Here is a 26,971-nt window from a genome sequence, read left to right as displayed (position 1 = left end):
AAAATATTATCAAAAGGTAGAGGACCATTTTCAATTTTACACGCAAGGGAGTGTAGGACTGAGAGAAGGAAAAGCTCCTTTTTCGAAGGTTTTTACCTACGGCCAGCAATTTCGCGCCGAAATCACCAAAAGCGCGTCAATAAACCGCTAGGGGGGCAATTTTGTTTTGAGTTAGGTCGTTTTGCGGATTTTTGCAGTTTTGTTGGTGAGTAGAGCGAGTTTTATGTATACTGGCTTGTAGATGCATTTCTGGTTAGTTCGTTTCTGTTGATTGTAGTGTCTGGTTGTCCATTGTCCAAGCTGTTTCTGATGAGCCGTAGGGCGTTCATAAAGTGCGAGATCGCTAGCAAACCGCAAGGATTGGCGGTGCAGGGTCTTCGGACGCTTCTTGGATCGTGTTATAGTTCGTTTTTTCTAAGTTCGACCCTCACTGTAAACATCTTTTTGAACAAAGCACGAGAATTGCTAGCTGAATTACTTAGAAAACCGGTTAGCGCACATTGTACTGGAGATATGAATAATATTTTCCAAATAAGTTTTTAACACCAATGATATACACTTCTATTAAACGCCGTGCGATTTATTGATTAGTTCAATTACAATTTCTGACAAGTTGTCTTTCCCTGTGCCCTGTGGGGTTGTATATAATTCGGCTAGCAATTCTCGTGCTGTGTTCAAAGAGACGATTACAGTGAGGGTCGAACTTAGAAAAAACGAACTATAGCTTGGCCGTGCATTTCTATACTCTTTCCTGTTGCTTGGTGTTACGACGTTTCAAAGTCTCTCACCTCTGGAATTGCTCTTACCTCTCTTTTGGTAAACTTTCTTCCCTGATTTCAATTTCCTCTGTTCTAATTCTGATGTTGTTTGAGTTGTGCAAATGTAACATTTGTATTTTGTTTAAATAACTTCCATTGTACCATTCCCAAAATTCAAATTTATGGCTTTCCAGTCAGATTATCTGTCTTTCCTCAGTGGTTTGCTTGTAGCTTTGTTTTTGTGTTCTACACTTTTACTTTACTAATAAACTGGCGTCTGGCATGCTGTGGCTTTGAGGGTATTCATCCTTGCAGGCTAGGTCATGATGTGTCTTTCAAATCCATCTATCATGTTAGAACACCACCAATAGAAACCACTAAATAGCTTGCATTATTTTGAGGTAGCATTTTTATTGATCTCAGGCATGTAAGATTCAGTGCATAGCAACGTAAATCAATGTTTGATTATAATATGAGCATCTTCATCAGGATAAGTGGCAATTGCAGTCATTAATTTCATTAGCTTTTTGCTGTTTCTGCATATCAGAGTACTTTAAATTGTGATTATAATTTATTATTATGGATATTCGTCTTGGAAGCAGAATGCAGATAAATTATTTTCTGTATTAGTATCAGTGCAGGGAGGAACTGGAAGAGGAATGAGGAACTGTAAGTTAGCATATATTGATTTTCCTTTTGCCAATCATCATTTTTGATGTTTTAAATCATTGACACACCAACGTCTGGCCCATATTAAGAGCAAAGGGCAAAGTGGGACAGGTTCTCATGATAATTATGGCAGGCCAAGCATCCTTAGTAAAACCAGGAGCCCAAGTGGTGCATTGTTGAACCAAAAGACTGAACAAATGGTATCAACTTTGATGGTCACACACTGGTGCTTGGGTTAACAACAATAAAATACTGGAAAACAGTGGATGGTGGTTGGCTAGACTGGCATGTTAGCCCTTTCTCATTTGTAAGGCTATAACAGCCCTGCTTGCTTCATATTCCCCCTAAGCTTTGCTGGTGACTTATAACTATATCACAAATGTTTCATTCTTTTTGTTTCCCTTTGTATGTTATTGGCCACTTGTTTCTCCACTGGAAAAATGCAGAACTTTGTATTTAGTCCTGAAACATTCCTGTGTAGTGGTGACTGGTGATGACAGTGTTGCATGATTAGACTCTTGTAGTTTTTTAGGCTGCCGCATTGTTGCTTGTATGCTATCATGCCCAGTGCTGCCACTGTCTGTTTCTAGTTACAGGAAGCACTGCTACTGTCCACTGCTCATAATCATGCCTTACCTTATGATCTCTACATTGATCAGAATGGTGAGCACTTTCATCAACCAGCTGATTGGTCAAATGTTGTGTTGTTATTATCCATGCTTTGTGTTTGAAGGGGGTATGAAGAGATTTAGATTTTAGGGAGACTCAATATGCATACCTCAGCATTGATTCTTTGCTGCTCACATGCTCTGTCAAGTGCCTGTGAACCTATATGAACCAAATATGTGGTAATCCCATGATCCCACTCCTACCATAGTCCATTTAATTTTCACAGAATAATGTGTTTTCTTTCAATCACTTGGTTGATTATATTTGGACAAAAATGTGGGATGCCAACATGCATCATGAACCCGTTTTGAGCTGTAATTACATAATGCATTTAGAAAATGTGCCTAACATTGGCTGACATATTTACAACTATGACCTTTTATTTTTGAAATTGGCCAATGGCCAGTCATGAAATTGGTTTATTATTATTATTAGTTTGGACATTTTGCCAAGGAAGAAAGTCTAAATAGGTATTGATTGAAGTTCCAGAAGCTCCAGGGGGCATCAGCAACATACAAATCAGGAATGAAGTACAACTGTCATGCAGAATATAATATGAGTGTTTTTACACCTCTTAATTTCATTCCATGCTTCATGCTAAAATTTGGTAAAGTTTTTCAATGTTCATGTTGTTTTGTCCCCAGGAATCTGGTCCTACCAATGTTGGCGATAAAGATTCGGATCCGGAGTTGATGGAATATCTGGGTGCGAGCAAACTGAGAGAAATCGGTCACGATTTGTAAGTAATTTTGTAAGTACGAATCCTAGGGCCTAGGATTCGTAATCTGATACATGTTACTCCAAACTCCACATCAATATCATGATGTTACCTGTTCTCGTATCCAAATTATTCGGGGTGTGAGCCTACAGCCTTGTAACGTGTTTCTGTCATTGTTCTACGTCTTCACCACACTCGTCTGTGTCTGTGCCTCCAGTGACATATACCAGACGCCCGCCAGTCCGCGTGAGGTTCTGGACAAACTGGAGGTGAAGGGCTGGTCGCTCATCACCGTCACTGGTGCCGGACAGACCATCATCTGGACCCTGCACAAGGCCTGCTAGACGCCCGGCGACCGACCCGCGAGAGCCAGCACCCTTCCACTAACCTCTGGCAGCTCACGGGACGGCACTCTGCCTGGCACACACAGCAGAGCGGTACTAACCACACCGGTGGGGGAGTGACAACCACGGGACTAACTTCTGGTGCAATTTATATAGTTATCTGTCTAGTCGGCGTTGGGAGGTGGTACTGTAGCGCAATCTGAGGTGGCGCGGTGATAGCGGTGTTTTTGATACGGTGTATACCCTGACTCGGTCGGGTCAAAGCGGCGAGTGCGCGGCTTTTAGCCTGTTTAGCGGACTCTGGTGGCAGTACGTGAACGGACTCTCGGTCGACAGTCATGGCCAAGGTACATATCACAAACGTCAGCCTGCTGGACAACCCGGCGCCCTACTTCTCGCCCTTCAAGTTCGAGATCACATTCGAGGCGATCGAGCCGCTGCCCGAGGACCTCGAGTGGAAGATCATCTATGTCGGCTCAGCGGAGAGCGAAGAGCATGACCAGGTGAGGAGATTGAACTGCTCGCCTGCCCGGATACTGAAAGAGAGAACTGCGTAAGGGCGGAGGGCTTATGCTGTTTATGCTTGCATGGTGCTCTTTGTGACGACGCTACGACTCAAATGTTCAATGTTTGTTGACTACATACTTACACATCAGTCTTTATGTGGTGTCTATTGCCTTCTTTGTGATCACACATAAGTGGTAGTTAACTGGATCTCTGTGATTAATTGACCCTCAGGTTTTTGACACGTTGCCTGTGGCCCATTCTCGAAGGCGGTGTTTGACCCCTACCGATGCTCTCAGGTTCTGGACATGATATTCGTAGGCCCAGTCCCCGAGGGGCGGTGTCTGACCCTTACCGATGCTCTCAGGTCCTGGACACGGTGTTCGTGGGCCCGGTACCCGAAGGGCGGCACATGTTCGTGTTTGACGCGCCACACCCGGACACGGCCCGGATCCCGGTGCAGGACGCGCTGGGAGTCACCGTGGTGCTGCTGACGTGCAGCTACCGCGCCCAGGAGTTCGTCAGGGTGGGCTACTACGTCAACAACGACTACACAGACCCAGAGCTCAAGGTGGGTGCTCGACGGGTAATGGGGAAGGGGCGAGGGGGAGGATGCGGGTCACGGGCGGAAGTTTCGGCGGACGGGCAGTTAATATGCGCACAAGGGCGGGCAAACTGCCGCCCGCGATCGGTAGCGACACCAATAACAGCTTTCGCCTGCTGCATCGTTTTTTTTTTTTTTCTCCCGGAAAGTACTTAACGAGCTGTTCTCAGTATGAGTCAAGACTGCACATTTTCAGGCTGCCGTTGATATTCAAATTACGGTGTCATATTTCTCCAATGCTGTCACAGCGCACTATTTCCGTGTGTGGTAAATGCTGTACAATGTAGCCGGTCAGGTCATGGCTCTTCCGGCACGTCGATCGCTTCCTGCGGGTTTTATCCTGCCCACGCCCAAAACCTTTGTCCACAACAAATCGATGATAGCTGAAGCGCTACCTAGCCTCGGAAAGCCGACTGGTCAAGTATCTAAAGTCAATTTTAATTTGTTATGCGCTTGATGGTGTTCTGGGTTGTTTTGAGGGACGTGATTAATTCTCAGCAATAGGTAGCTTTGTTTTGCCGAATGCGTAGTGTATTCAGCCATGGGCTAAAAGCAGGGATGCGGAGCCGTGGAAATTTCAGACGACTCCGGCTCCGGCTCCGGCTCCGGAGAAAAAAATCGGCTCCGGCTCCGGCTCCGGCTCCGGGTGAAATGTCATGGCGGCTCCGGCTCCGGCTCCGGCTCCGAGTAAAATGATCCGGCTCCGGCGGCTCCGGCTCCGGCGGCTCCGGCTCCGGCTTCTACGCAGTACATCCCCTATGCGATCAATTAAATACGGGTGGAAGAAAAAAGGCGATGGGATTGGTACACGTTGCTTCTGTATTTGTATAACAAGGCTAGTTTGAATACCACATTGTTTTACGCCTTGTACTGTCAAACCGAACTAGGTAAATAATTGTTTCCTCTTAAGAAAAGGAGCCGGAGTCGCCCCCTTTTTTGACGGCTCCGGCTCCGGCTCCGGCTCCGGGCTATATTGTTTCACGGCTCCGGCTCCGGCTCCGGCTCCGGGCAAAATATGCCGGCTCCGGCGGCTCCGGCTCCGGCTCCGGCTCCGGCTCCGCATCCCTGGCTAAAAGGATACTTAAAGTCGGCTTGTAACATTGCATGTCGGTGAACCGCGCCCGATCCTGTATTAGTTGGTGAGTCGCTGCTGATTATAAGCACTCGAAGGATCGCAACCTGATTTTCCGTGAAGTGAATGCGCATCTTATTGGAATTTGTTAAGACGGACGGTTTGCGATATCACGAAGTTCGTGGTTGCATGATGCATCCCAGGATTTTATTAGAGCATTCGGCCATGCGGAAGGGTGCGGAGGCACGAAAGCGGGCCTGATGATTGGCCGGCGATGGGTGCAGCGGACCGGGGTCTTTGCTCTCGGCTGTCTGGCTCCGTCGGTTGTCTGTTCTGACCTTGAACTGTGTGAGACGAGGCGATTAGTGTGGGGCTGCAGTGCAGAGGCGCCTCAGGAACGGATAGCAGTCAAAATGGCGGGATACGATGGGGGTGGTAGGCGTCTATTGTGGCAAAGTGAAAGGGCTATCACGGGAACCACCGGCTGTCTGACTGTCTCAGATAATATCGGTAGTTTGTTCCGATATAAACTTATGGCCATCGCTTTACGAAAACAATAAGTTTTCTACCTATCCGCAAATGAGTGGATTGGCTTAGTGCCAGTCAAAGGACAGGTCTCTACATATATGTGTCTATAACCTTTGCCTAGTGTTTTACCGTGGTCTTATAATTTTCAGGGTAGCTAATCGCCAAAAGTAAGTCGTTATGTACCCATTGTAAGCACTATTGTCTGACGCCACTTCAATCTCCCACCCGCAGGAGAACCCACCCGAGATGCCTCAGTTCGACAAGATGCAGCGCAATATCCTGGCCTCGAGTCCCCGCGTCACACGCTTCAAGATCGAGTGGGGTGACGTGAAGCCGGCCAAACCTCAGATCGACCTGGCCGTGCACAACCAGATGCCGCCGCGTCAGGAGGAGGAAGACACCTTCGACCTGCCGGCCAAGCTGCCGGCGCCGCCCTCACCCAAAAAGGTCGAGCCGGCCGAGGACTTTATGGACTTTTCGCTGTAGGCGACAGGAAGTCATTACCGTGACCGTGAGTGGGCTGTTAATGGCGCCGCCTACGGGAGATGAGAGGTAGAGCGGTGCAGCGGAGCGAGTGCAGGGCAGAGGGGAGGGGAGGGGGCGCCGCCGCGTCGTTCCTGGAGGCGGTATCCGTCTCCGCCGTGTTGAGTCGGCCGAGAGATCTGCGTCGCGTCATTGCTACCTGGACTTATTGCTGCTTGTGTCTCAATAAAACTTTGTTTTGCATTACATCGTACTGTATTTGGGTGCACTGTTTGCTGCATATTATCACGCCACTCCCACAACAGTTACCACAACATGGTCACGTCTGAAGATAGGGCAGATGACTGCCGATCTTTGACCGAGACAGCCAGGCATATCGAGAATCGATCACATGTCGTTGACTTGAGAGGCTGATGACCGACCGAACGAAGTCCCAGTCCATCATCCAGATGGTATTTCACAGGAGATGGGCTGCAACAGGGCAAGCGATATTTCTATGAATTACGCAACGTTCACGATGACGGGAGGAAAAGTAATGGTGGGACTGAAATATCATTCTCAGCTTATGGTGGGATGAGCTAGAATGATCACGAAGAGGAATGAGCTCCGAAAACAAAGAACGTGCCTGAAAAGAACAATCCTCAAATGCGAAGAAAAACGCTTGTAACGCATGCACAACGATATATTAATTAAAAGGAAATTAAATATTGCGATAGAGCGGTTCTGTCCCAATGCGGTAATGCAATCCATCGTGCACAAAAAATAAATGAATTTGGAGTACTGTTTTAAGTTACTATACTGTGGGTAGGCAGAGCGCTCTATCGACCACCTATTGCCGGATTACGACGTCGGACGTACCGTGGAGCAGTAGGGGCACTCGCCGAACACCGTGCGCAGCGTCTGCCGAGTGCTAGGCAGCGCTCGGAGCCACTGGGGACACCACAAACATCGCATATGACACGTGGTAAAAGGAGTCTACAATGGATGACAGCGTGAAATGACGCAGTGGGCTGATTGACTACAGAGAACAAGTTGCCCGAATAGATGGAACGTGTCGAGTCATTATCGCGAGCGAACTACATAAAACGCGGCATTCTTCGTATCCAAATCATTACGTAGATCATATTAGGCTGTCAGGGGCAAGCAGTACAGGTGTAAACGATTCCTGCCAGCACTATGAGTGCTCGGTCTGCTGCTCAGTGGTCGCCATTTGGCTGCAGCGTTGGCTCGCCAGTCGCCACCCAACATCACGGAAAGTCAGTGACCCAGGCTCGTAGCAAGTCAGCATAAAACACTTTTTTCGTCGCAAATTCGTTTGACATTCTAACGATTACCTCATAAAGACAAAGGGTATCATGAAAAGGCTGGCCGCAGCGGACGCTGCCTGATACGGACATCGGTCTGTATCGCTTACCTCATACAGACAGGACGTATGAAACGGCTGGCCGCAGCGGGCGTCGTCACAGCACCGCTCTGGCGTCTCTCCCTCCAACCGATAACTGTAACAAATGCCGCAGTCGACCGCGATGGCGCCACCATCGCCGGCCGCCTCCCCTCCGACGCCGGCCGCCGAACGACGCACGAACTCGACGGAGAGCAGCCGCTCGAGGTTCTCCACCAGACCCTCGTACTCGTCCCACGACTGTGGGAAGAACGGGGGAGCGGTGCAGCTAGTAATGCGCTGGGAGAGATGGGGTGGGGCAACGCCCGGAAGCGGAAATCAATCATGAATACGGACTTCAGAAGAACAGCCATTGAAGAACACAACTATTATTTTAGATAAATGTTGACAGACAGTGAGAGCTCATGACACTCCTAATAAGCTATGGACGTTCAACAGGTGAAAACAGTTCTGCGCCCCATGCATTGATAACAGATAATATGCCCTGAGCCAAGGAAGAGAAATGTCGCTCAATGGCAGATGTCAAAGATCACAAATATTTGCAGCCATTGTTCTGTCTTAGAAATACCGATTATCATCGTAAAAGAAAACGAAACACCAAGGCTCTCACAAGGCATTCGAAAGTGCTTGCTGTGCCTCAACTCTGCTGACTGGAAGGATGAGACAATAGGGCACACCAAATGCTACTAACGGATCCCTCCCCAGTCGGCGGCCAGCAGGGTCTGCATTGGCATACGATTTCTGTGCCGATCCAGAACCGCCGCCCGTTTCCGCAGCCTATCAAGGCCGCCACCGCCGCCGCGAGACGTCGCTCGCCGGCCGGAAGGAAGCGTCGCCGGCCTCTCGTCTGCCGAGCTCCGGCGGCGCCGACAGCTCGTCAGTCGTGAACGGATCGGCGGCCGGCAACATGGCGCCGCTGCTGCTGCTGGTGGTGGGTGGCGCGCTGGCCGCGGTGACGCGCGCCGCACCGGAGGACTGCGGTCTGCCCAAGGCGCGCGGCTCCTGCAACCAGTTCGCCGTGCGCTACTACTACGATACAGAGTACGGCGGCTGCCTGCGCTTCTGGTACGGCGGCTGTGATGGCAACGGTAACCGATTCGCCACGGAGTCCGAGTGCGAGCGCTCGTGCGTGGAGCCGTCCGGTGACGCGCTGTGTCGTCTGCCGGCAGTGCGCGGCGCCTGTAAGCGGGCGCACACGCGCTGGTACAGCGACCCGGCCTCGGGCGGCTGCCGTCAGTTCACCTACAGCGGCTGCCTCGGCAACGCCAACCGGTTCGAGTCGGAGGCCGAGTGCCAGCAGCGCTGCGGCCGCGTCTCGCCCGACTCCGGTACCGGCGGCAGCGGCGGCGGCACTGGCGGCGTGGTGCCCCAGCCCGGCCCCGCCGACTGCCTCCTCCCCGACCGGGTGGCCGGCGGATGCAGCGAGTACGTGATCCGCTACTCGTACGTGGCCGCGCGCCAGCAGTGCGCCCCATTCTACTACGGCGGCTGCGGCGGCAACGGTAACCGCTTCAACTCGGCCGAGACGTGCCGAGCCGCCTGCGTCAAGCCGCCGCCGACCCGGCCGCCCTACTACGCCCCGCCCAGGGAGCGGGAGGGACAGCCGGGCGGCTCTCAGACTGACTACGGCAGGGCGGAACGGCCTGACTACGAGCGACGTGACTACGGCAGGGAGGAGCGACCCGACTACAGGGGACCTGACTACGGCAGGGAGGAGCGACCCGACTACAGGCGACCTGACTATGGTAGGGAGGAGCAGCCAGAGCCGACCGAAGCGCCGGCGCCCATCACCGAGCCGCCGCAGCCGGCGGGCGACCCGTGCTCCCTCTCTGCCGACCCGGGCCGCTGCCGGGCGTACATGCCCAGCTACTACTTCAACTCAGCGCGCGGCGGCTGCGAGCGGTTCATCTACGGCGGATGCGGCGGTAATGACAACCGGTTCACATCGCTGGCCGAGTGTGAACAGCGCTGCGGCGGGGCGGGGAGACCTTCACAGGGAGTCGAAGGAAGAAGCTCTCATGGAGACGAGGACAGCGAGCACGACATGCCTCACCGCGGCGGGGATGTGCGGGAGCCGTACCAGGCCACCGACGCTCCCCAGCCGCCCGCCCTGCCAGACACAGCCGCTCCTGACACCGCTCCGGAGACCGAGACGGAGGAGCCGGAGTTGACCGAGGCGCCGGAGCCGGCCACCGACATCTGCTCGCAGCCGGCCGACCCGGGCCCGTGCCGCGGCTACGAGCCCAACTTCTACTACAGCGCCCGGCTCGGCCAGTGCACCCGGTTCATCTACGGCGGCTGCGGCGGCAACGACAACCGCTTCACGTCGGCCGCGCAGTGCGAGCGCCAGTGCGGCGGCGGCGGCGGAGGGTGGGGGCCCGAGGTGCAGCCCACAGAGTCGCCCCTGCCCAGCACAGCCGAGCCCACCGAGCAGCCCGACGCGTACATCCCGCTGTCGACGGGCGCCGAGCCGCCAGCCGACGTCTGTCAACTTCCCCCGACGGCCGGTCCGTGCGACCAGCGGCTGCAGCGGTACTACTTCAACGCGGCGCTCACCATGTGCTTCACCTTCACCTACAGCGGCTGCGGCGGCAACGGCAACCGGTTCGAGTCAGCGGCCGAGTGCACCGCCCGCTGCCGGCCCGGCGCCGCGCCCGAGCCCACGTTCGCGCCGTTCGTACCCATCGACTACAACTCCATCGGCGGCGGTGTGGAGACCACCAGCTCGACAACGGACGACTACGGGCGCTACGACTACAGCCAGTATGGCGGCAGCATCGACACCGATACGCCATTCCCCGACAACTACTACGAGAACTATGCGGACTACGCAGACTACGAGGACTACGAATACAAGTAGATGCCGGACCTGGGACTGCGGGGCGCGCTCAGGAACTGCAGAGCGGTCTCTGAGGCTCTAAAAGAGGACAGCGCTTAGGTCAAGGCATCGTGTCCACGCTCAGTTGAAGTGTGAAGGGGCGATGAGAAGGCTAAGGTGAAGGGATGATGGTTCCTGGGTCGATAGGACTGGCTGGGCGGGATTCTCAATCGCCAGCTGATGTATAGAAGATCTGCGCTCAAAGAATAACTTGACCCTCATCACTGCCATAGTGAACTAATACACACTGCCTCGAGGAGAATATGCATGACCTACGTTGTGATTTACCAGTGTCGACGTGCTTAGTTTTGGCTTTGCGGAGCGTGCGCCAGTTAAGAGCCTGGTTACGAATGTGTTCGGCGTTCAAATGTCCGATCGAACTTGCAAAGAAAATACAACAAATGACAATCTATGATTGTTTTCAGAATCAATACCTTCAGCGCACAAGCAGCATTTCCAGAAGGCATTCTTTATAAATCGATCGCAGCTTCACTACGCTTTACAGCGTATCAGTCGAAAGTTGCCACACAGTGCAACACCCACGCACCCAGAAAGCGTCTCGTTTTACGTTTCACTACATAACTTTCAAATTACAGGTCCTCAGGCGGCCAGGCCCTCATATTTGCAATATTGGCTGCAAGTTTGTTGACTTTAGGTTTATGTATTAGACAAAAGACGGTTTGTTCTGCAATCATTTAACCACCGAAGGCAATGGTCACAATAATCATAGCACTAATTTATTATTCGATTGCGTCTAGACTCGACCTCATTTTTTCGGAACCACCAGATCGTTAGTTATTACAGGATAGCATCAAGTTGCAAAAGGAGTTTTGCGCTAGTCAATAACCTACATGAAAAAAAACGTTTAACTGGCGAATGGACATTCATTTTTTGCGTAGTTTTGGCAGCCCCTTGAGTGGCAGAGATTTGAGGGACCATTCCAACAAGTGAAGACGCTATTGTTTTCATCCAATTTTAATATCTATATAAGCGCATCTTTCAAGAACTGCGTGATTTGTTCAGCACAAAGCACCACCGTATTCTTCGGCTTAAACATTATACTGCATTTGAGCATATACTTGACGACTGTGATCATGCTTATAATGATGCATGATTTGATGTAGCAATTCCACTCTTCTTCCCAACAGTCGACTGATCTGAACACAGACCATAATATCCCATTCCTATGTTCCATTTCCTTCATTCATCTAAGAAGAATACGAACCTCAGTCTCCAAAAAACAAATAAAAATAAAACGGGCCGCTAGCCTTGGTCCGCGCGCCGGACGAACCAAACCGGACCACCGCCGGCGGACACGGCGGTGCCATCCACCCGCCAGCTGCGTGCGGCGCAGATAGGCTCGGTCCGGTCCGGCGGCGCGGCTCAGTGATGTCACCCGGGGCTGGTGGCTAACCGCAGCGGCAGCGGCGGCGGCGGCGCTGCCGAAGACCAGACAGGGTGGTAGAATATTGAGAGGACGGCGGAGGCATGAGCATAAGGCGATCATACCGCTAGGTCCATGATTTAAGTTTAACCACGAGTGCACTGTTGTGTCTAACATTCTAACCACGAGTGTCTAAAGCCCATAGCCACGAGTGTATGGGTATTGGTTTATTGGACGTCACAGAGCATGTATCTGGTGTGTCCGGCAGGATGGGAAGCTATCGCAGTGTCCGCATAATAAACTCACGTCAATCTCTCTGGCCAGTTTGTCTCGAAGAGCGGCGGCGGCCGTCTCCGCTCCCAGAAACCGACAGCCGGGCACTGACGACGGGTAGAGAGGATCCACAGTCACCTCCAGGGAAAGCTGACCGCCTGAAGGAGACAGAATGAGATCCAGTCAACGTCTGGCAGTCGGCAGACAGGACAGCAGCTGGGGACAGGACATGATGACCCACGATCACCTCCAAGGCCTGCTGGAGACAGAAGGGTGTACCTACTGTTACTTTCAGAACTAACGTGGAAGGGTGATATATTGCTCCACAGCGCGGGTGGCCAATCGTTATGTTGAGCTGCCCAGTATTCACCAACCGGTAAGGCGGAGACAGACAGAGGAGCCGTTAACAACCAACACAGAATGCTATTGTCAGGACTCAGGATTGTCTGCACATTCCGAAAAGGTAACCCGAGAACCCAGACTGCAAAGTATGGCACGCAGGTCGACGAGGCGCACCGGCCCAAGTTCAAAATCCGCACCAACCCTTTAAACTGAGCCGGAAAATCCGCACCAAAGCGAGCCGAGGGCCCAAAATATGCGCACCGAACCCACAGGCAATTATAATGCAAGGGACTTCATTCATCTCACTATAATTATTCCCCCTCCAATTTCAGTTTCACGAGCAACGCTCACCACGGGACCGCGCCGCGCACTTGTACCGGAAGTTTGAAATAGAGCAAATAGACGGACGCCGGTGACAAAAGGGCGCCGGAGGGCATATTGGGTCACGTGACATTCGGAACTTCTCCCCTCTCTGTGGGCCTTCTACATGCTAAATGTCACGTGTGAATTTGACGAGCCTTGATAAAATCGCCCCAACGAACTTTCGTATGAGTAAAACTAATGACGTCATTCCAAAGTAGCGTGCTGATTGGCAATTCAAACCAGCTGCTCGCAAATGTGACATACCAGTTACCGCCATTACAAAGGCTATACCCCGATCTACATCTACATCTACATCTACCACTGCAACCAGTCTTCGTTCTAATGACGTCGTCATCACGTTAATTTCCGAGGCGAGAATGGATTTGTTCTGCCGCAATTGTTAGTTCGTAGAGTAAATTTAAAACCTTTCTCCATCACCGTGCGTCACCGTGGCTGGCACGCATTTGTAGGGCTTTCCAAAGAACAGTCAACAAGGAAACCCGGCCGGGTAAGAAGACCAAGCGAAGTCCGCACCGCATCAAGGTCCAAGCCAAATCCGCACCGCACCAGGCAAAATCCGCACCTCACCACTCCAAAATCCGCACCAGCCGGACAAGCCCGCACCGACGAGATCTCGTCGAAATTGCCATACTTTGCAGTCTGGCCGAGAACTAAATATCGCATGATGTCACAGACGGCTCACGTCTCGACTGTATCCCCACCCGCACCCCCTAGCGCCCCGGCTCATTTGACTAGTCTGTGGTGCAGTGCATATTGCGGTACCTAATCGCTTTACACTCCACCATCTACTATCTAGGTAGACCCCAAGCCCACATCGATTTCTGGGCTGATGACTGATGTTTTTGTCTCACTGATGACGATGCGCCGTCGGGTGTCTCGTCTGGAGGGGCTCTCGGGGTCCACCACCCATAGCTGAGCGTCCAGCCGGTCCAGCGCCGTCCAAAAGTCCTGGTACTTGTCCACGGCCTCCTCAAAACGCTGGTAGATGTCCAGCAGAGTGCTGCCCTGCGATATGATGGAAATAGAGTCGTCAGTGGATCTCAGTGGAAGCCATATAGGTGGTCAAATGTACGTTACGGTTAACGGCTACTTAAAGAAACGATACGGAATAAGAAGTGACGGATGAGAGTACCTATAGATTCAGCAAGACATGACCAATAAGTATCATCACTCATCAGTCCATCAGTCTTATCAGTCGATGTAAGATACCAACTGACCTTGTGCCAGGAGACGGTGAGCTCGACCGGCAGGTCGGCTGAGATTCGCGGACACGAGGCCGGGTAGTCGGCGGCTAGGTTCAGCGTCATCGCGTGCCGCCGGGCCGAGCTGGGAACAGACGAGCCGGGAAGGGTCAAACAGACGGGTTGAGAAGGGCCGGGCGGGCTTTGACCTTGTTTTATCAAGTCAGCGCCCAGAACACAGAAGGCACACATCGGAGAGTCGCGGGCAATGTAAACTCCACAGCCAGTCTGTGTATGATACAGCAGCTAGGCAGACAGGCGCCAGGCAAACGGAAAGAACGCCGACAAGGCAGCCACAAAACGGTAAACAGTGATGGCTGAGACTGAGCCAATGGCACGAACTGCGTCACCGAGCGCACCGGGCAGGAAACCCCAGCTGCTGCACAAACAGGATGACCTCATGACCACTGACGTATTGCATGCAAAACAGCAACCGCGACACGAACAAAGACAACCACAGCAAGACAACACTTGATAGCCGCAAAAAAATAGCACAGGATCAGCAAAATATCGTCATTTGGGTATGCTACATTGCGAACTGAGGTCGAGTAAGTTACAGCTAATGAAGCAACTGCAGAGCACCTTAACTTTCTGGTACCTATATGCTCCTGGCCGTCTGCCACCAAATTCAGTTATTTCCGCAGCGTTTCGAGCGGCGGCAGCGCGCAGCCTATCCGGTCCGCCAGGACAGCTCCTCAGTCCAGAAGCAGATATGGGTCACCGGTTCCTGCGGAAGCCACGACCCGCGACAGTTGCGGCGACGCGTCTGCGCCATCTCCTGTGCGCAGGCGGCGCCCACGCGGCCGGATCGACCCTGACCACCACCGGCCGGGCCTCAGCGCGGAAACGGCGGCGGGGCCAGCGCCACGCGCCGCAGACTGCTATCAGCCGGAGCACTTCCTGGACGAACCGCTCCGGCCGCGCGGAATTATAACGGGCGGCAGACCGGTCCAAAAGCAGACGGGACTCGGGAGACTAGACATTGGGTCTGACGCAGCCGTAAAAAAACGACGGGTCTGACTGAGACGTAACGCTAGTCGGAGGGGACGCAGAGGACCGCCGACCTTCCAAAGGAGACGGAAGACGGCAGATGACAGGTCTAACGGAGACGGGAGGCTGGTCACACGAAGAAAAGAGACGGAGGGTCGCCAGTCAGACGGAGAAGGGAGCTGGCAGGTCGCTCGGCGGACAGAGACAGGGGACCGTTCAAACCAGAATAGGGGACGGAGACAAACGGCGAGTCAGAGACGACAAAGCGGTCGACAACGGGAGACGGTATACTGTAGATCGGAAGAAAACAGGCGACAGCACGACGGGCAGAAGACGGGTGGCCAATCACACCAGACGGGATACGGTGACACTACACACTACGGTGTAGACGGAACGAAACGGGACGGCAGCCCCTAGTCCGAAGGCGGATAATCTAAAGTCCGATGGAAACGGGAGACAACACGGCACGCGTGATGAAACACTAATCCAGAGACGGGAGACGGCGGGCCGGGACGAAGCGTCGCTAGAAATGCTAGTCGGAGGCTAGTCGGCTAGTCGTCAGGGGGCCACTTGAACTAAATCTTTTAGAACTCCTCTATATTCTCAAGAGACCAGTACCCTGCTGTCTGGCCATTCAAGTTCCCATCTGCGTCACCCGGCTCCCCCATCCCCTCGGAGCCGCCCTCACCGGTCCAGCGTGCTGAGTGTGACCCAGCTGAGGTCACTGGCCGAGGCAGTCACGTGACGAGTACCCAGCTCGCGCAGCTGCCGCCGGACGGTCATGTGACTGCGCAGAGCGGATACAGCCGAGTCGTCCTCGTCAGCGATGGTGGCGCCATCGTCCGGCGGCGGCGGCCGGGACGACTGCGGCACACGGGCGGGGATGCAGCATCAGCTGCACGCAACGTATTGCGACAAGAACACTTCAAAAGTGCGAAACAGAGTCAGAACGGAGATCGTCACAGCAAGGCTATTCTAAAAAAAAATTGTTATCGATGTGAGTGTGATAATCACTTGGCCAACGCCACTAGGAGCAACATAATGTTATAAAAGTCTTAATTAAATTCAATATGGAAAAGGTCACCTCACTTTGAATACAAGCAACGATAACAGCAAATATTTCACCAGGGTAGGCAATCATGAAGTCATCGTCCATCGTGACTCGATTTCTGCTTGGAAACGTTGAGTTGCAACTAAGTAGTTCTTACCAGGCTGTCTCGATATAGCTTGACGGCTTCATACACCGAACTGCACCGAGACAAATCCTGTCAGTCACAAGAAAACGTATTAAAAATACAACATTCCAAAGGTAACAAGGTCAAATATCTCATACACTATCCCCACATAAAACTGAAATGCATAACGACACAAACGACACCGATCTCGATAGCCCGGTCCAAGAAGTTATTCTGTATAACGTTATTTCATCCAGAAAGCCACACATCACCGATCCGTCGGCTAATTGATCGCAGTTGGCGGTTCCAGCACAGGACGGTTTCTGCGTTGATCCAATGCCATTTGCCCCGTCCCCAGCCGCCGCCAAACCGGCCGGCCCTTCGTCTATCTGACGGTACCCCGACCCGTCGTATGTCTGAAGTCCTTCCATACCGGCGACTCGGGCTGCTCCGCCGGGCTCTCCGTATTGGTAGTGATCCTCAGGTGGCGCAGGTCCGGGTAGTGCGGCACACTCACCACCAGCGGCCACCACCGACCCTGGTGGGCAGACGGGACATTGGATCGGTTAGATGATGCATCTACCGCTGGGGAGTAGGGGGCCAGGATAGGGGGCCAGAGTCAATGTGGGACCCAGGGGCAGTCAGGGTCAATGTTAGGGACACGGCGAGACCCTACAATCAGCGACCCTACAATGCCGGGAGTTGAGGTAAGGGCAGGGCGGAACTCTATCGACAAAAAAAAAAAAAACTCGTTCAGTGTTATTTGTGGACGGCAAAAACGTCCCAGTGACGCAGGCGACAGAGTTGCAACACTAGCACTACATGCGTGAATCACGTCACTGCAATGAGTCACTTCTCAGAGAGGAGATAGAACGCCCCAGGTGACGAGGCAGACAGTGACTCATCGACACTTCAGACATGCTCCGTTGATCGTAACATGATTGCGAAAGGATAGAGACAGACGGTTACAGACGGTTGATAGTTTCACATGATGGAGAATAGAGATGGCATAACGATACCTCCAATATACACAAATGATCGAAGGTGGCATACAGACCATTGACACCATTATGACCATACAAGACTGTTTTCATGCAGGTCAAAGATGTACAATTGAACGCGTCTCTCTTCCATTTAGAAGCATTTACGATTTTCGTGCGGTGTTTACTCGATGACTGGGACCCCATTTATCGGACCGATTGGTTACCGCCCGCCCGTGCCAGCCGAGCGGTCCGGCCCGGCCCGGCGACTCACCCCCGCCACCAGATGACCTTTCAGCACCATTCCGCCGGTGGAGCGAAGCCGGACCAGAAACGGAAACTCTGAGAACAGCGACGGCTCGTCCATCCTCCGGCTTCCCTTCGTCTGCCCGGTAACGCCTGCAGCCAGTGGAGCTCAGGTCAGCTAAGCCTCGGGCAAGAATGGCTAGCCCGCATAACAAGAGAATCATCTGAGAAATTTGGGGAAGTGTGGAGCATCCGGTTTATGAATCCCACACTTTAGTACAGCCTGAATTATTTACAAGGGGATCAGGGGGTGGAGGTGACGACAGGCAGCAATATTCAGTAGCAATGTCTTTCGGTTCCCCCCCCCCCCTCTCACTCACACACCGCAGCACCCGAAAGCTATGAAAACCTGACGTTTTCCTTGGCGTAAGCTCTAGGCTCTAGTTTTCTCGGGTCGATGCAGCTGTCATATCAACCTGTTTGTCATCTAATAACTGATAATTTCGTACAAATCGTCGACGGCAAAACTGCTGAGATTCTCAGAGTGAGCGCCGCCGTATCCCGTATCCGGTGTATAGCCGGTATAGTCAGAGAACGGATAGGCCCGACCAAGGGCCCGACTTGTGTCCATATTTGGAGGCGTCGACTCCCGGCGACGGCAAAGAGATGGTCTCAAATACTTGCGAGTACCAGTACAATCCAGTCACAACACAATGTAAGCCTTTTTATTTTGGAAAATAATAACAAAATATAATTTAAATCATACCTGATGATAAAAGAGATAAATAATTACTACTATAATCTCAGGGTATTTTAAATTTGACTCAGAAACGATACCTTGCCCACCACTATCAAGTAACAAAATTTTCGATACAAAACTGACGATCTGCGGCAAAGTTTGTTTGCGGTTGATTGTGGGAGGAGGGAGGACACGCCCGGCTTTTTCTAGGTCCATTTTTGCATTTAAGTAGAAAAAGTTAGACTAAGATTTAGTTTGAAAGTATTAGACTGCCATGTCTTACAGCAAGAAATACGCGTTCGCTTCGCTTCCTCGCACCCAGCGTGGAACGCCCCTGGTTTTGGGAGGAGACCCAAAAGGCAATAATTTCTTGTACACAAATGGCAACAGTGTTTACATCAGAGACATCAACAACCCGGAAATTTGTGACATTTACACCCAGCACTCAACAACTGTGACAGTTGCAAAGTACTCCCCAAGTGGATTTTACATTGCATCGGGTGATGCATCTGGAAAGGTGAGAATCTGGGATACAGTGAACCTGGAGCACATTTTCAAGAATGAGTTCCAGCCCATCTCTGGTGAGATCAGAGACATCGCGTGGTCACCTGACTCGCAGAGGATAGTTGTTGTCGGAAATGGCAGGGAAAAATATGCCCATGTGTTCATGGCTGACACAGGAACTTCTGTCGGAGAGGTCCTTGGCCAGACCAAGATCATCAACACAGTGGACTACAGGCCTGCACGGCCATTCAGGATCATCACTGGCAGTGAAGACAACTCGCTGGGCTTCTTCGAAGGACCACCATTCAAGTTCAAGCTGACCAAAAATGAACACACCCGCTTTGTGCAGGCTGTCCGATTCTCCCCCAATGGGGAGCTGTTTGCCTCTGCTGGATTTGATGGCAAGATCTTCATCTATGATGGCAAGACTGCTGACCTAGTTGGTGAGGTTGGTTCCCCAGCCCACAAGGGAGGAGTGTATGCTGTAGCCTGGAGTCCTGATGGCAAACAGCTGCTGTCCTCATCTGGAGACAAAACATGCAAACTCTGGGATGTGGAGACGAGGGCTCTGGTGACTGACTTCTGCATGGGAAGTACTGTTGAAGACCAGCAGTACTCCTGTCTGTGGCAGGGAGAGCACCTGCTGACTGTTGGCCTGCATGGATTCATCACCTACCTGGATCCCAACAACCCCAGTCAGCCCAAGAGGGTCGTCAAGGGGCACAATAAGCCAATCACTGCCCTCGCCATCAGCCAGGACTCCAACCACATCTTCACTGGATCCCATGATGGCAACGTGACCCAGTGGGATGTAGCAACTGGATCCAGTGAACGTGTGGCAGGCAATGGCCATGGTAACTTCATCAGTGGCGCAGTTACCACCAGTGATTCACTCTACACCATCGGATATGATGACTCGCTGCGCACGGTGGACCTCCAGAAGCTGGGCTACACGGACAGCATGTCGCTGGGCGCTCAGCCGCGCGCCATCGCCGTCTCGGACGGCACGATCGCGGTCGTCACCGTCAAGGAGGTGCTGCTGCTACGGGGCGGCAGCCGCGTGGCCTCGCTCGACATCGACTATGACCCGTCGGCGGTGGCCTACGATGCCGCGTCCGGTGACCTGGCAGTCGGCACGCAGGACTCGAACAAGGTGATCGTGTACGGCGTGTCGGGCAGCAACATCACACTCAAGCAGGAGCTGCAGCATCAGGGCGCTGTCACCGACGCCGCCTACTCGCCGGACGGAAACTTCCTGGTGGCGTGCGACGGACACCGCAAGGTGGTGCTCTACCGGCTGCCGGACTACTCGGTGGCCAACCCGCAGGAGTGGGCCTTCCACTCGGCCAAGGTCAACACCGTCGCCTGGTCGCCAGACTCCTCACTGGTGGCCTCTGGTTCGCTGGACACCAACGTCATCGTCTGGAGCGCGCGCGACCCGCGCCAGCACCTGATCCTAAAGCGAGCGCACGATCAGAGCCAGGTGACGCGCGTCGCCTGGATCGATAACAAGACGCTCGTCTCCGTCGGGCAGGACTGCAACACGCGCCTCTGGGACGTCTCCATGTGAGCCAGCTGTGAGCGCGCCTGCCGAGACGCATCTTAACCCAAAGCCTATCGGGCCGCGCCTGCCCACCCGCCCGGCCTGAGGTCGTTGATTTTGTACTAACGCGCGCCGCCCGGTCTCCGTGCCTTGAGCGTGTGATCTGCGTCCGTTAGTGGCGCTCTGCCTCGACGCTCGTGCCGCGCAGCCCAGCGCGGCCGCACCATGCTGTATCGCTAAGGAGAGTTTCCGCACGCGCGCGTCTTTGCCGCACCTCGGGTCTATCTGATTATGTCCGCGCTGAGCGAGCGCTAGTTGACAGCGAATCAAAGGTAATCTGGCCCTTATCCCAACAGCGTTGTGAATTTTTATTTAAGTTATGCTGTGAGTCTTCCTCGAATGTGTCGTGATTAGTCGCTTGGCTGGTGGATGAATAGAGTTATATAATATACCAGTTTTAAGATTTGGCCGGTGATACGAGAGGGGCTTAAAACCATTTTGAAGGCTTCAGAGACAACCTGCTGACAGGACGGTGAGATTGTCGCGTCCGGCGGCAACCTTTTATCGCCGATGTTGTCATTAGATGCGTTATATATATCATCTTCTAGGACAGGTGGCACCGGGTGAGGTTATCTACATATAACTAGAAGATAATTGGAATCGATATTGCGAATCAATTTGTGCAAAACGTTATTTTACTGGAGATAGAAAGTATGAAGAAACTGCTGTTATGCTATCGACTAGCTTCTGTTTAGGGTCGATAGGCTGTTTGTGAAATATCAACGAGAATTATGGTGTCTTATACTTGGAAAAAAAAACATGCATGGCTGGTGCAACTTGCGACAAAATTATTTCCTCCAGGAACCCAGATTCCAGAGTTCCGAACCATGAAGAACACGAAACCGTTAACGGTAGGTCCTAGATAAAGCAGAATAGTCAAACATCGACCAAGTTGAAGGGGAGCCAATCCAATCGATACAGCTTGCCAGTGGTGCCGTAACATCGCTGCGAATAGCTGGCTTGCCGCCAGTGCTGGATTTTATTAGTGGCATGTTGGTGTGCTCCAGTTTCCTACAGACCGACCTCTAGGTCTCCCTTATCGTCTGAGCGTTCCCGCGTCTCCGTCTCTGTCCCCGTCTCACCGGTATCCCGTCTCTATTAGGCATCTTGTGGGAAAATAAGTGTCGAGGAAACCTAGCAAAAAATCACAGATCATGTAAAACTGATGTCGGGCTTTAGAGACCCTACATGAAGTTTCAAGGCGATCGCAACAGTAGTTCTCGAATTGTTGCCAACCGCGGTCAGGAGAGACGTTATGCGTATGGACTATGGTTATACGTCTCCTTCCTCAGTCTATGACGGATTGGCCGTCGCCAGTCGCCGGACCAATCGGTTTTTACACACGCCCCGAAAAGACCGGGGGTGGGGGTGGGGGGTAACGTCCCCTCGCCAAATTGAGCTATAACTTTGAGTGGAAAAAACAGCGATTGCGCAGTTACGAGACCCAGCGATCGGTACCTACCCAGTTTTGATGTCTCAGGTCATCCGGTGACCTCTGATGTCAGGTCAAATGCCCTAAGGTAAGAGATCGGTTTTTGGTGAATTGTTCGCCAAAAATGATTGCGAAGCCGGCGAAGCCGAGGTTTCGTCACAGTCACGTTTGTCATGCTCACGTCAATCAAATGATACTTTTTTGACAAGGCCACTAATTTCAGGTCAATGCCACTTATGCTTTGACCTGACCGTGACGATGAAGTTGGTCATTCATGCTACGGACGGCATTTTTCGAACCGACGGCAATAAACTTTCGTTGCACGTGGGTGTCTGAGAACATAAAAATAATATAAATAATGCTCCCTGTTAAAATTAATGATTTCTGCCAGTTGTTAATGATTCATGCATGCATCCACTTCCATGAGTAGCTAAAAATAAGATGGCCTACTGTGATATCATTCCTAGATAGATCATTTCTACACAGTTGGTGGCTGGTGCTCTTTATCAGGCATCCAGGTCTGTTTACAACCATTCATATTTTTTTGGGTAAAATATGTACCCACCAAATTGTAATATCTAGCAGGTTTTGGGCTATGGGATGCTCTGACATCACATAATCAGCTTCATGACCGCCTGATGACATATGTCATGATTCAACTTCTTGAGTGCTCATTGCTCAAGAAGTTGATTATGTTGCTGAAGTGTCCCAGGATGACATCACTGAGAAGTTAAAAAGTCATCTTATATTCAGGGTGCTATTGATCACTTCACTTTGGGTGACTTTCCAGTTTCCACCCAGCATGATACAACCATGGAGATAAATTGGTGGTTCACCTAAAATTGGTATTGCTCTAGAGGCCTCACCCAAGGATAAAATGTGCTCTTTATTAGCATTAAAATTGTTCACATTCAAGATTTGAAATATTCAATGAGAACCATACATTCTTTTTGATGGATTCCAGATTAGGGCATGAGAGAATCATGCCTAACTTGAACTACAGTTTTGCAAAGCTTCCAGTGGCTTCAAGAAACCAACAATTTATAAATCAATGAGAGGGAACCAATTGCAATAGCTTGAATTTTTATAGGCATGAAACACTTATTCCACATTATTTTTGCAAAGCACAAGACGGAGATTAGGGAAAGCAAAACAAAAATGCTTCCCACCTTTTTCAAGTTTTGTAGCGCCATCCCAGAGCTACTCACAGCGATTATTTTTGAAAACGCCTCGATACTTACCTATTTATTGATGCAAATTGCAGACAGTCCCCGGGCCTTCACTTTTCCATGGCGACTATAAATTGAAATACACTTTAGATTCGATGTATTAGAATGACAGATATTTAGAGCCTTGGGATTCGAAACCCGTGCGAATCCAAGGCCATTGCATTTTGCAAATCCCCAGTGTATATAAATACGAATCCCCACACCATAACCCCCACACTGTCCCCACACGCGCACGTGGTGACCGATCGCCCCGCGTCGTTGTCATGGTAACCTACATCGTGGTAAGCAAGGCTGTGGTAAGTAAAGGCATTAAAATGCTGCCAAGAAAGAAAAACGAGCTGCATCGTTTGAACAAGAGGTTATCTAGAATGAAACATCTACCTTTCGTGCTATTTATTAGGAATAATTCATGCTACGCCCTAGATAAGAGGTTGTTACTGGCTATTCAGGATGCCTAGGTACTCCTATAACGAGTTGTGCGGCGCCCGTGCCGGAGGACATAATTGTCCGACATATGATGCTCTTGATCAGTGGCGGATCCAGAGGGGGGGCAAAATGGGCATTTGCCCCCCCCCCCCCCAACGGCATAATTTTAACATTACGCCTATGGACGAGGCATGGAAAGAATCGATAAATTGTTATGGTTTGCCCCCCCCCCCAAAAAAAAACTCTGAGCTGGATCCGCCTCTGCTCTCGATCGAGGATGCGGTCGAGGGCCCTATGGGCATAAGATCTCAGCTAGTTTCCTGCTTCCATACCCTCCCGACTCATTTTACATCGCTTCAAGTCACCAGCGAGAACATTCATAATCTTCCTTTATACATGTGAAGTGTGAACTGTGAAGCGCGGGCCCCACCCTGATGGGATGCGAGTGTTACACTACCGCTGGTGTGTCAATACATCCTATGTTAAATGTGCACCACTTTGATGTACTCTACGAGTACGGCCCATAAGAGTGATGGTGGCTCGTCGGTATTCTTATGGTGGTGGATCACGATGGTGCTCAACTGCAGCGTCACTTTCAAGCAATGACTATTGAAATGATAGACCAAGGCCTCATACTGGGATGGACGAGATGGACATGCTCTATGCGCAAATGGAACGACCGTAGATACATTTTCAGAATGACCGCTTTTCATCTCTTCATCTACCTATCAAAACAATCCGGCTGACTTCCTAGTGTATTCACAAGTCACAACTAACACTTTGCATGTGTAGAACACAATACTACACCATGCATGTGAGATGCATGAGTAATGAGCACTGGAAATGCAAGTACTATTACAAAACATTAGCTACACTAAAAATGCCAGAGACAGGTCTGACATTTATATTCTTACACTGGTGGTCTTAATCCCAGCACACCTTACACAGACCAATGTTTTCAGCACCATATTCATAGGTCCATACACACATGACACAACCTGTCCACTGTTGATTCACAGTTTAGTGATGCTGCTGCAAGTGTCCTACATGAAGAAATGCAACAAGACATTGCCCAGAGCCTAACTCACACAAAATTACATCAAGTGATACAAAACAACAACACTACATCATTTGCTCAGCTGACAAAGTGACACATTCTTCTGAAAAATGTACCTGAATTTCAGCACATTTTATCTGAAAACCACCTAACAAGCCATTTACTCCAGCAAAGTGATTCATTGTTCAGAGTATCTTAGCTTTTTTCTGTGCTCACCTCTGCTTGTGAGATCCTCTTTTAGAGTCAGACCTACTTCTTTCAGAATGTTTGTGACCTTTTTCTTCATCCCTTTCTTTTTTGACTGTCCTTCTGTGATGATGCCTTTCACTATCATCATATGATCTATGTGAACCTCTTCTGTGTTTTTCACCCTCCTGTTTTATGTATGCTTCCTCATGCTCACGTCTATGACCATGCCTTTTGCCATCCTCCCCCTTATCGGACTCCCTCCTGCTTCTTTTATGGTCATTGTCCCTGTCTTCCGAGTGGTGTCTCCGCTTGTTGCGAGCCCGATCATGACTGTCCTCAGAATAACGAGAAGAGTGCTTCTTCCTTCCACTCTTCACTTTGTCCTTGCTGTTGTCATCTTCAGATGATGAGTCTGAATCAGATGAGCTTTTCTTGGACTTTGACTTCTTTTTCTGCTTCTTCTTTTTCTTCTTTTGAAGCTTGGACAGCTTTTTGAGCAGTTTGAGTTTGTCTTTCTGAGAAAGGGACTTTATAAACTTCATCTCCTCAGTCTCTTCCTCACTTTCTCCATCATCTGATGCCACAAGCTGATGGGCAGGGATCTGCTCCGTCCCTTCAACAACACCAGCTTTCAGAGCAAGCCCATTATCTCGCATCCCTTGCATCAGTTCAAGAGGGTCAGTTGAAGTTGTGGGATTGGTAAGTTCCCATGGAGCTGTGTAGAGTTCACATTCTTTGTCAGTGTTGATGTGACCCCACTTCTTGCACTTTATGCATCTCACGTTTCTCACCTGGATACCAAATGGCTGGTCACGTATGGTGTCATCATCTTTCGAGAGATAGCTTTCCCTTGGGCCATTATACTTTCTCTGCCACTCGAATTTGTACTCTGGTTCCCCGTCCTCACGTTCTCGTTCCTTTTTCATACCAGCTGGAGGCTCGTACATGAAGTTCAAGCTCAGCTTTTCCTTGTTCTCTCCCTTCGCAAGAAGAGCTTTGTTGTTGTACAATTCCTGCTCTTTATCATACTGTGCCTTAAGTTCTTCCTGCTTCTTCTTTTCCGCATCTGTTTTCTGTTGAGCCATCCATACTCTCTTCAAATTGTCTATGGAGCCAGGGTGGAAAAACTTCTTGCACATGTAGTTATTAAAACCCTTTCCCATGGTTCCAGCGAGAGTTAACCAATTTAATACTTAATGCCGATTCGTAACAACCAACGATGTTGAACTACGTTGCAAGAAAAACAAAAACACGCAGCAAATCACTCTATCCCAACACACGTAATGTCGAACTGCGCCCATACTGCGCACATAAACCTATAGGACGACGGTGAAAACAGGGCGCCTTGGGCGATTTGACCAAGGTTGGTGAAATTTACACGTGACGTTTAGCATGTAGAAGACCCACGAAGGGGGAGCACTTCCAAATGTCACGTGACTAATATGCCCTCCGGCGCCCTGTTTTCACCGGCGTCCAACCTATACCCTGCACATAAACGTTCCTTGTCGGCATTTGTGGCGCAGAATAAATCGTTGATGCTTCTTCACTAAAATGCAGCAGTTTTTTACGGTCAACTATCTGTAAGAGTCTTGGGATCAAATCCATGGATCGACTATCTACAGGAATCTTGGGAGTTGGGATCAACTAAGATTCTTACAGATAGGATCAACATCAAGCCATCAAGCCTTTATGCAAGATATCTTGAAGCAAGGACGTAAATACTTCTTGAAGAATCTTGCATCAAGCTACGAAAAACGACTTGCTGTTTTTGTATGTACATCATGCATGACATACCAGTAACTTCGTCGTCGTCTCATGTGATTTTCAACCGAGATGACTGGTTTTTAAAATGACGGTCATAACTCATACCTCAAGTTTGTTGTAACAGGGAAAGCTTTCGATGGATAGGGGGTATTCACCACTATCAATGAGACATGGGCGGCGCCACCGGGGGGGACGGGGGGGACAGGTCCCCCGCTATCGAAAGTTAGGGGGGTACAGTACCCCCCTATCGGCGAGGCCCGTTCAATGGTTGATAATAATGCATTGTAGAGTTATCCGTCGCATTTCATGCATCGTTGGTTAATCAAGGCAGGTTCTGAATAAAGATTGCTGTTGGGATGTATCGCAGGGGGTCCTGGCCATCTG

The 26,971-nt window shown here is 50.9% G+C and overlaps 5 protein-coding genes across 12 annotated transcripts; 3 read left to right on the top strand and 2 right to left on the bottom strand.

Moving 5' to 3' along the window:
- The first annotated feature begins 104 nt into the window (after positions 1-104).
- On the top strand, positions 105-6,595 carry LOC122371683 (histone chaperone asf1b-B-like). Of its 8 annotated transcripts, none has more exons than XM_043348189.1 (6): positions 113-205; positions 2,018-2,090; positions 2,741-2,835; positions 3,032-3,661; positions 4,030-4,233; positions 6,098-6,595. In XM_043348189.1, the coding sequence occupies exons 4-6, from the start codon at positions 3,497-3,499 to the stop codon at positions 6,350-6,352; spliced, it is 624 nt and encodes a 207-aa protein (XP_043204124.1). In that variant the 5' UTR covers positions 113-205; positions 2,018-2,090; positions 2,741-2,835; positions 3,032-3,496; the 3' UTR covers positions 6,353-6,595. The 8 variants fall into 8 exon arrangements, with proteins under 8 accessions (XP_043204125.1, XP_043204124.1, XP_043204121.1 ...); XM_043348191.1 differs by lacking the exon at positions 113-205 and adding an exon at positions 210-252; XM_043348193.1 differs by lacking the exon at positions 113-205 and adding an exon at positions 353-397.
- Positions 6,582-23,449, bottom strand: LOC122371682 (E3 ubiquitin-protein ligase FANCL-like). Its single transcript, XM_043348184.1, has 11 exons — positions 23,164-23,449; positions 17,673-17,797; positions 16,852-16,956; positions 16,452-16,508; positions 15,932-16,107; positions 14,230-14,338; positions 13,864-14,017; positions 12,320-12,444; positions 7,764-7,991; positions 7,208-7,279; positions 6,582-6,820 (listed from the first exon to the last, which is right to left on the bottom strand). The coding sequence occupies exons 2-11, from the start codon at positions 17,763-17,765 to the stop codon at positions 6,791-6,793; spliced, it is 1,149 nt and encodes a 382-aa protein (XP_043204119.1). The 5' UTR covers positions 17,766-17,797; positions 23,164-23,449; the 3' UTR covers positions 6,582-6,790.
- Positions 8,633-11,039, top strand: LOC122371680 (papilin-like). Its single transcript, XM_043348182.1, has one exon. It carries the CDS (start codon positions 8,659-8,661, stop codon positions 10,609-10,611), a length of 1,953 nt encoding a protein of 650 aa, XP_043204117.1. The 5' UTR covers positions 8,633-8,658; the 3' UTR covers positions 10,612-11,039.
- Positions 18,510-20,893, top strand: LOC122371681 (actin-interacting protein 1-like). Its single transcript, XM_043348183.1, has one exon. It carries the CDS (start codon positions 18,658-18,660, stop codon positions 20,455-20,457), a length of 1,800 nt encoding a protein of 599 aa, XP_043204118.1. The 5' UTR covers positions 18,510-18,657; the 3' UTR covers positions 20,458-20,893.
- Positions 23,450-24,319: 870 nt separating the features above from the next.
- LOC122371679 (corepressor interacting with RBPJ 1-like) lies at positions 24,320-26,151 on the bottom strand. Its single transcript, XM_043348181.1, has one exon. The coding sequence runs from the start codon at positions 25,984-25,986 to the stop codon at positions 24,847-24,849; it is 1,140 nt and encodes a 379-aa protein (XP_043204116.1). The 5' UTR covers positions 25,987-26,151; the 3' UTR covers positions 24,320-24,846.
- Positions 26,152-26,971: the final 820 nt, after the last annotated feature.

Source organism: Amphibalanus amphitrite, unplaced genomic scaffold (genome assembly GCF_019059575.1).
Source record: "Amphibalanus amphitrite isolate SeventyFive unplaced genomic scaffold, NRLGWU_Aamphi_draft 001269F_arrow, whole genome shotgun sequence".
Classification (NCBI taxonomy): domain Eukaryota; kingdom Metazoa; phylum Arthropoda; class Thecostraca; order Balanomorpha; family Balanidae; genus Amphibalanus; species Amphibalanus amphitrite.
The sequence above is the reverse complement of the archived record's forward strand: the minus strand, read 5'-3'. Positions and strand labels throughout refer to the sequence as shown.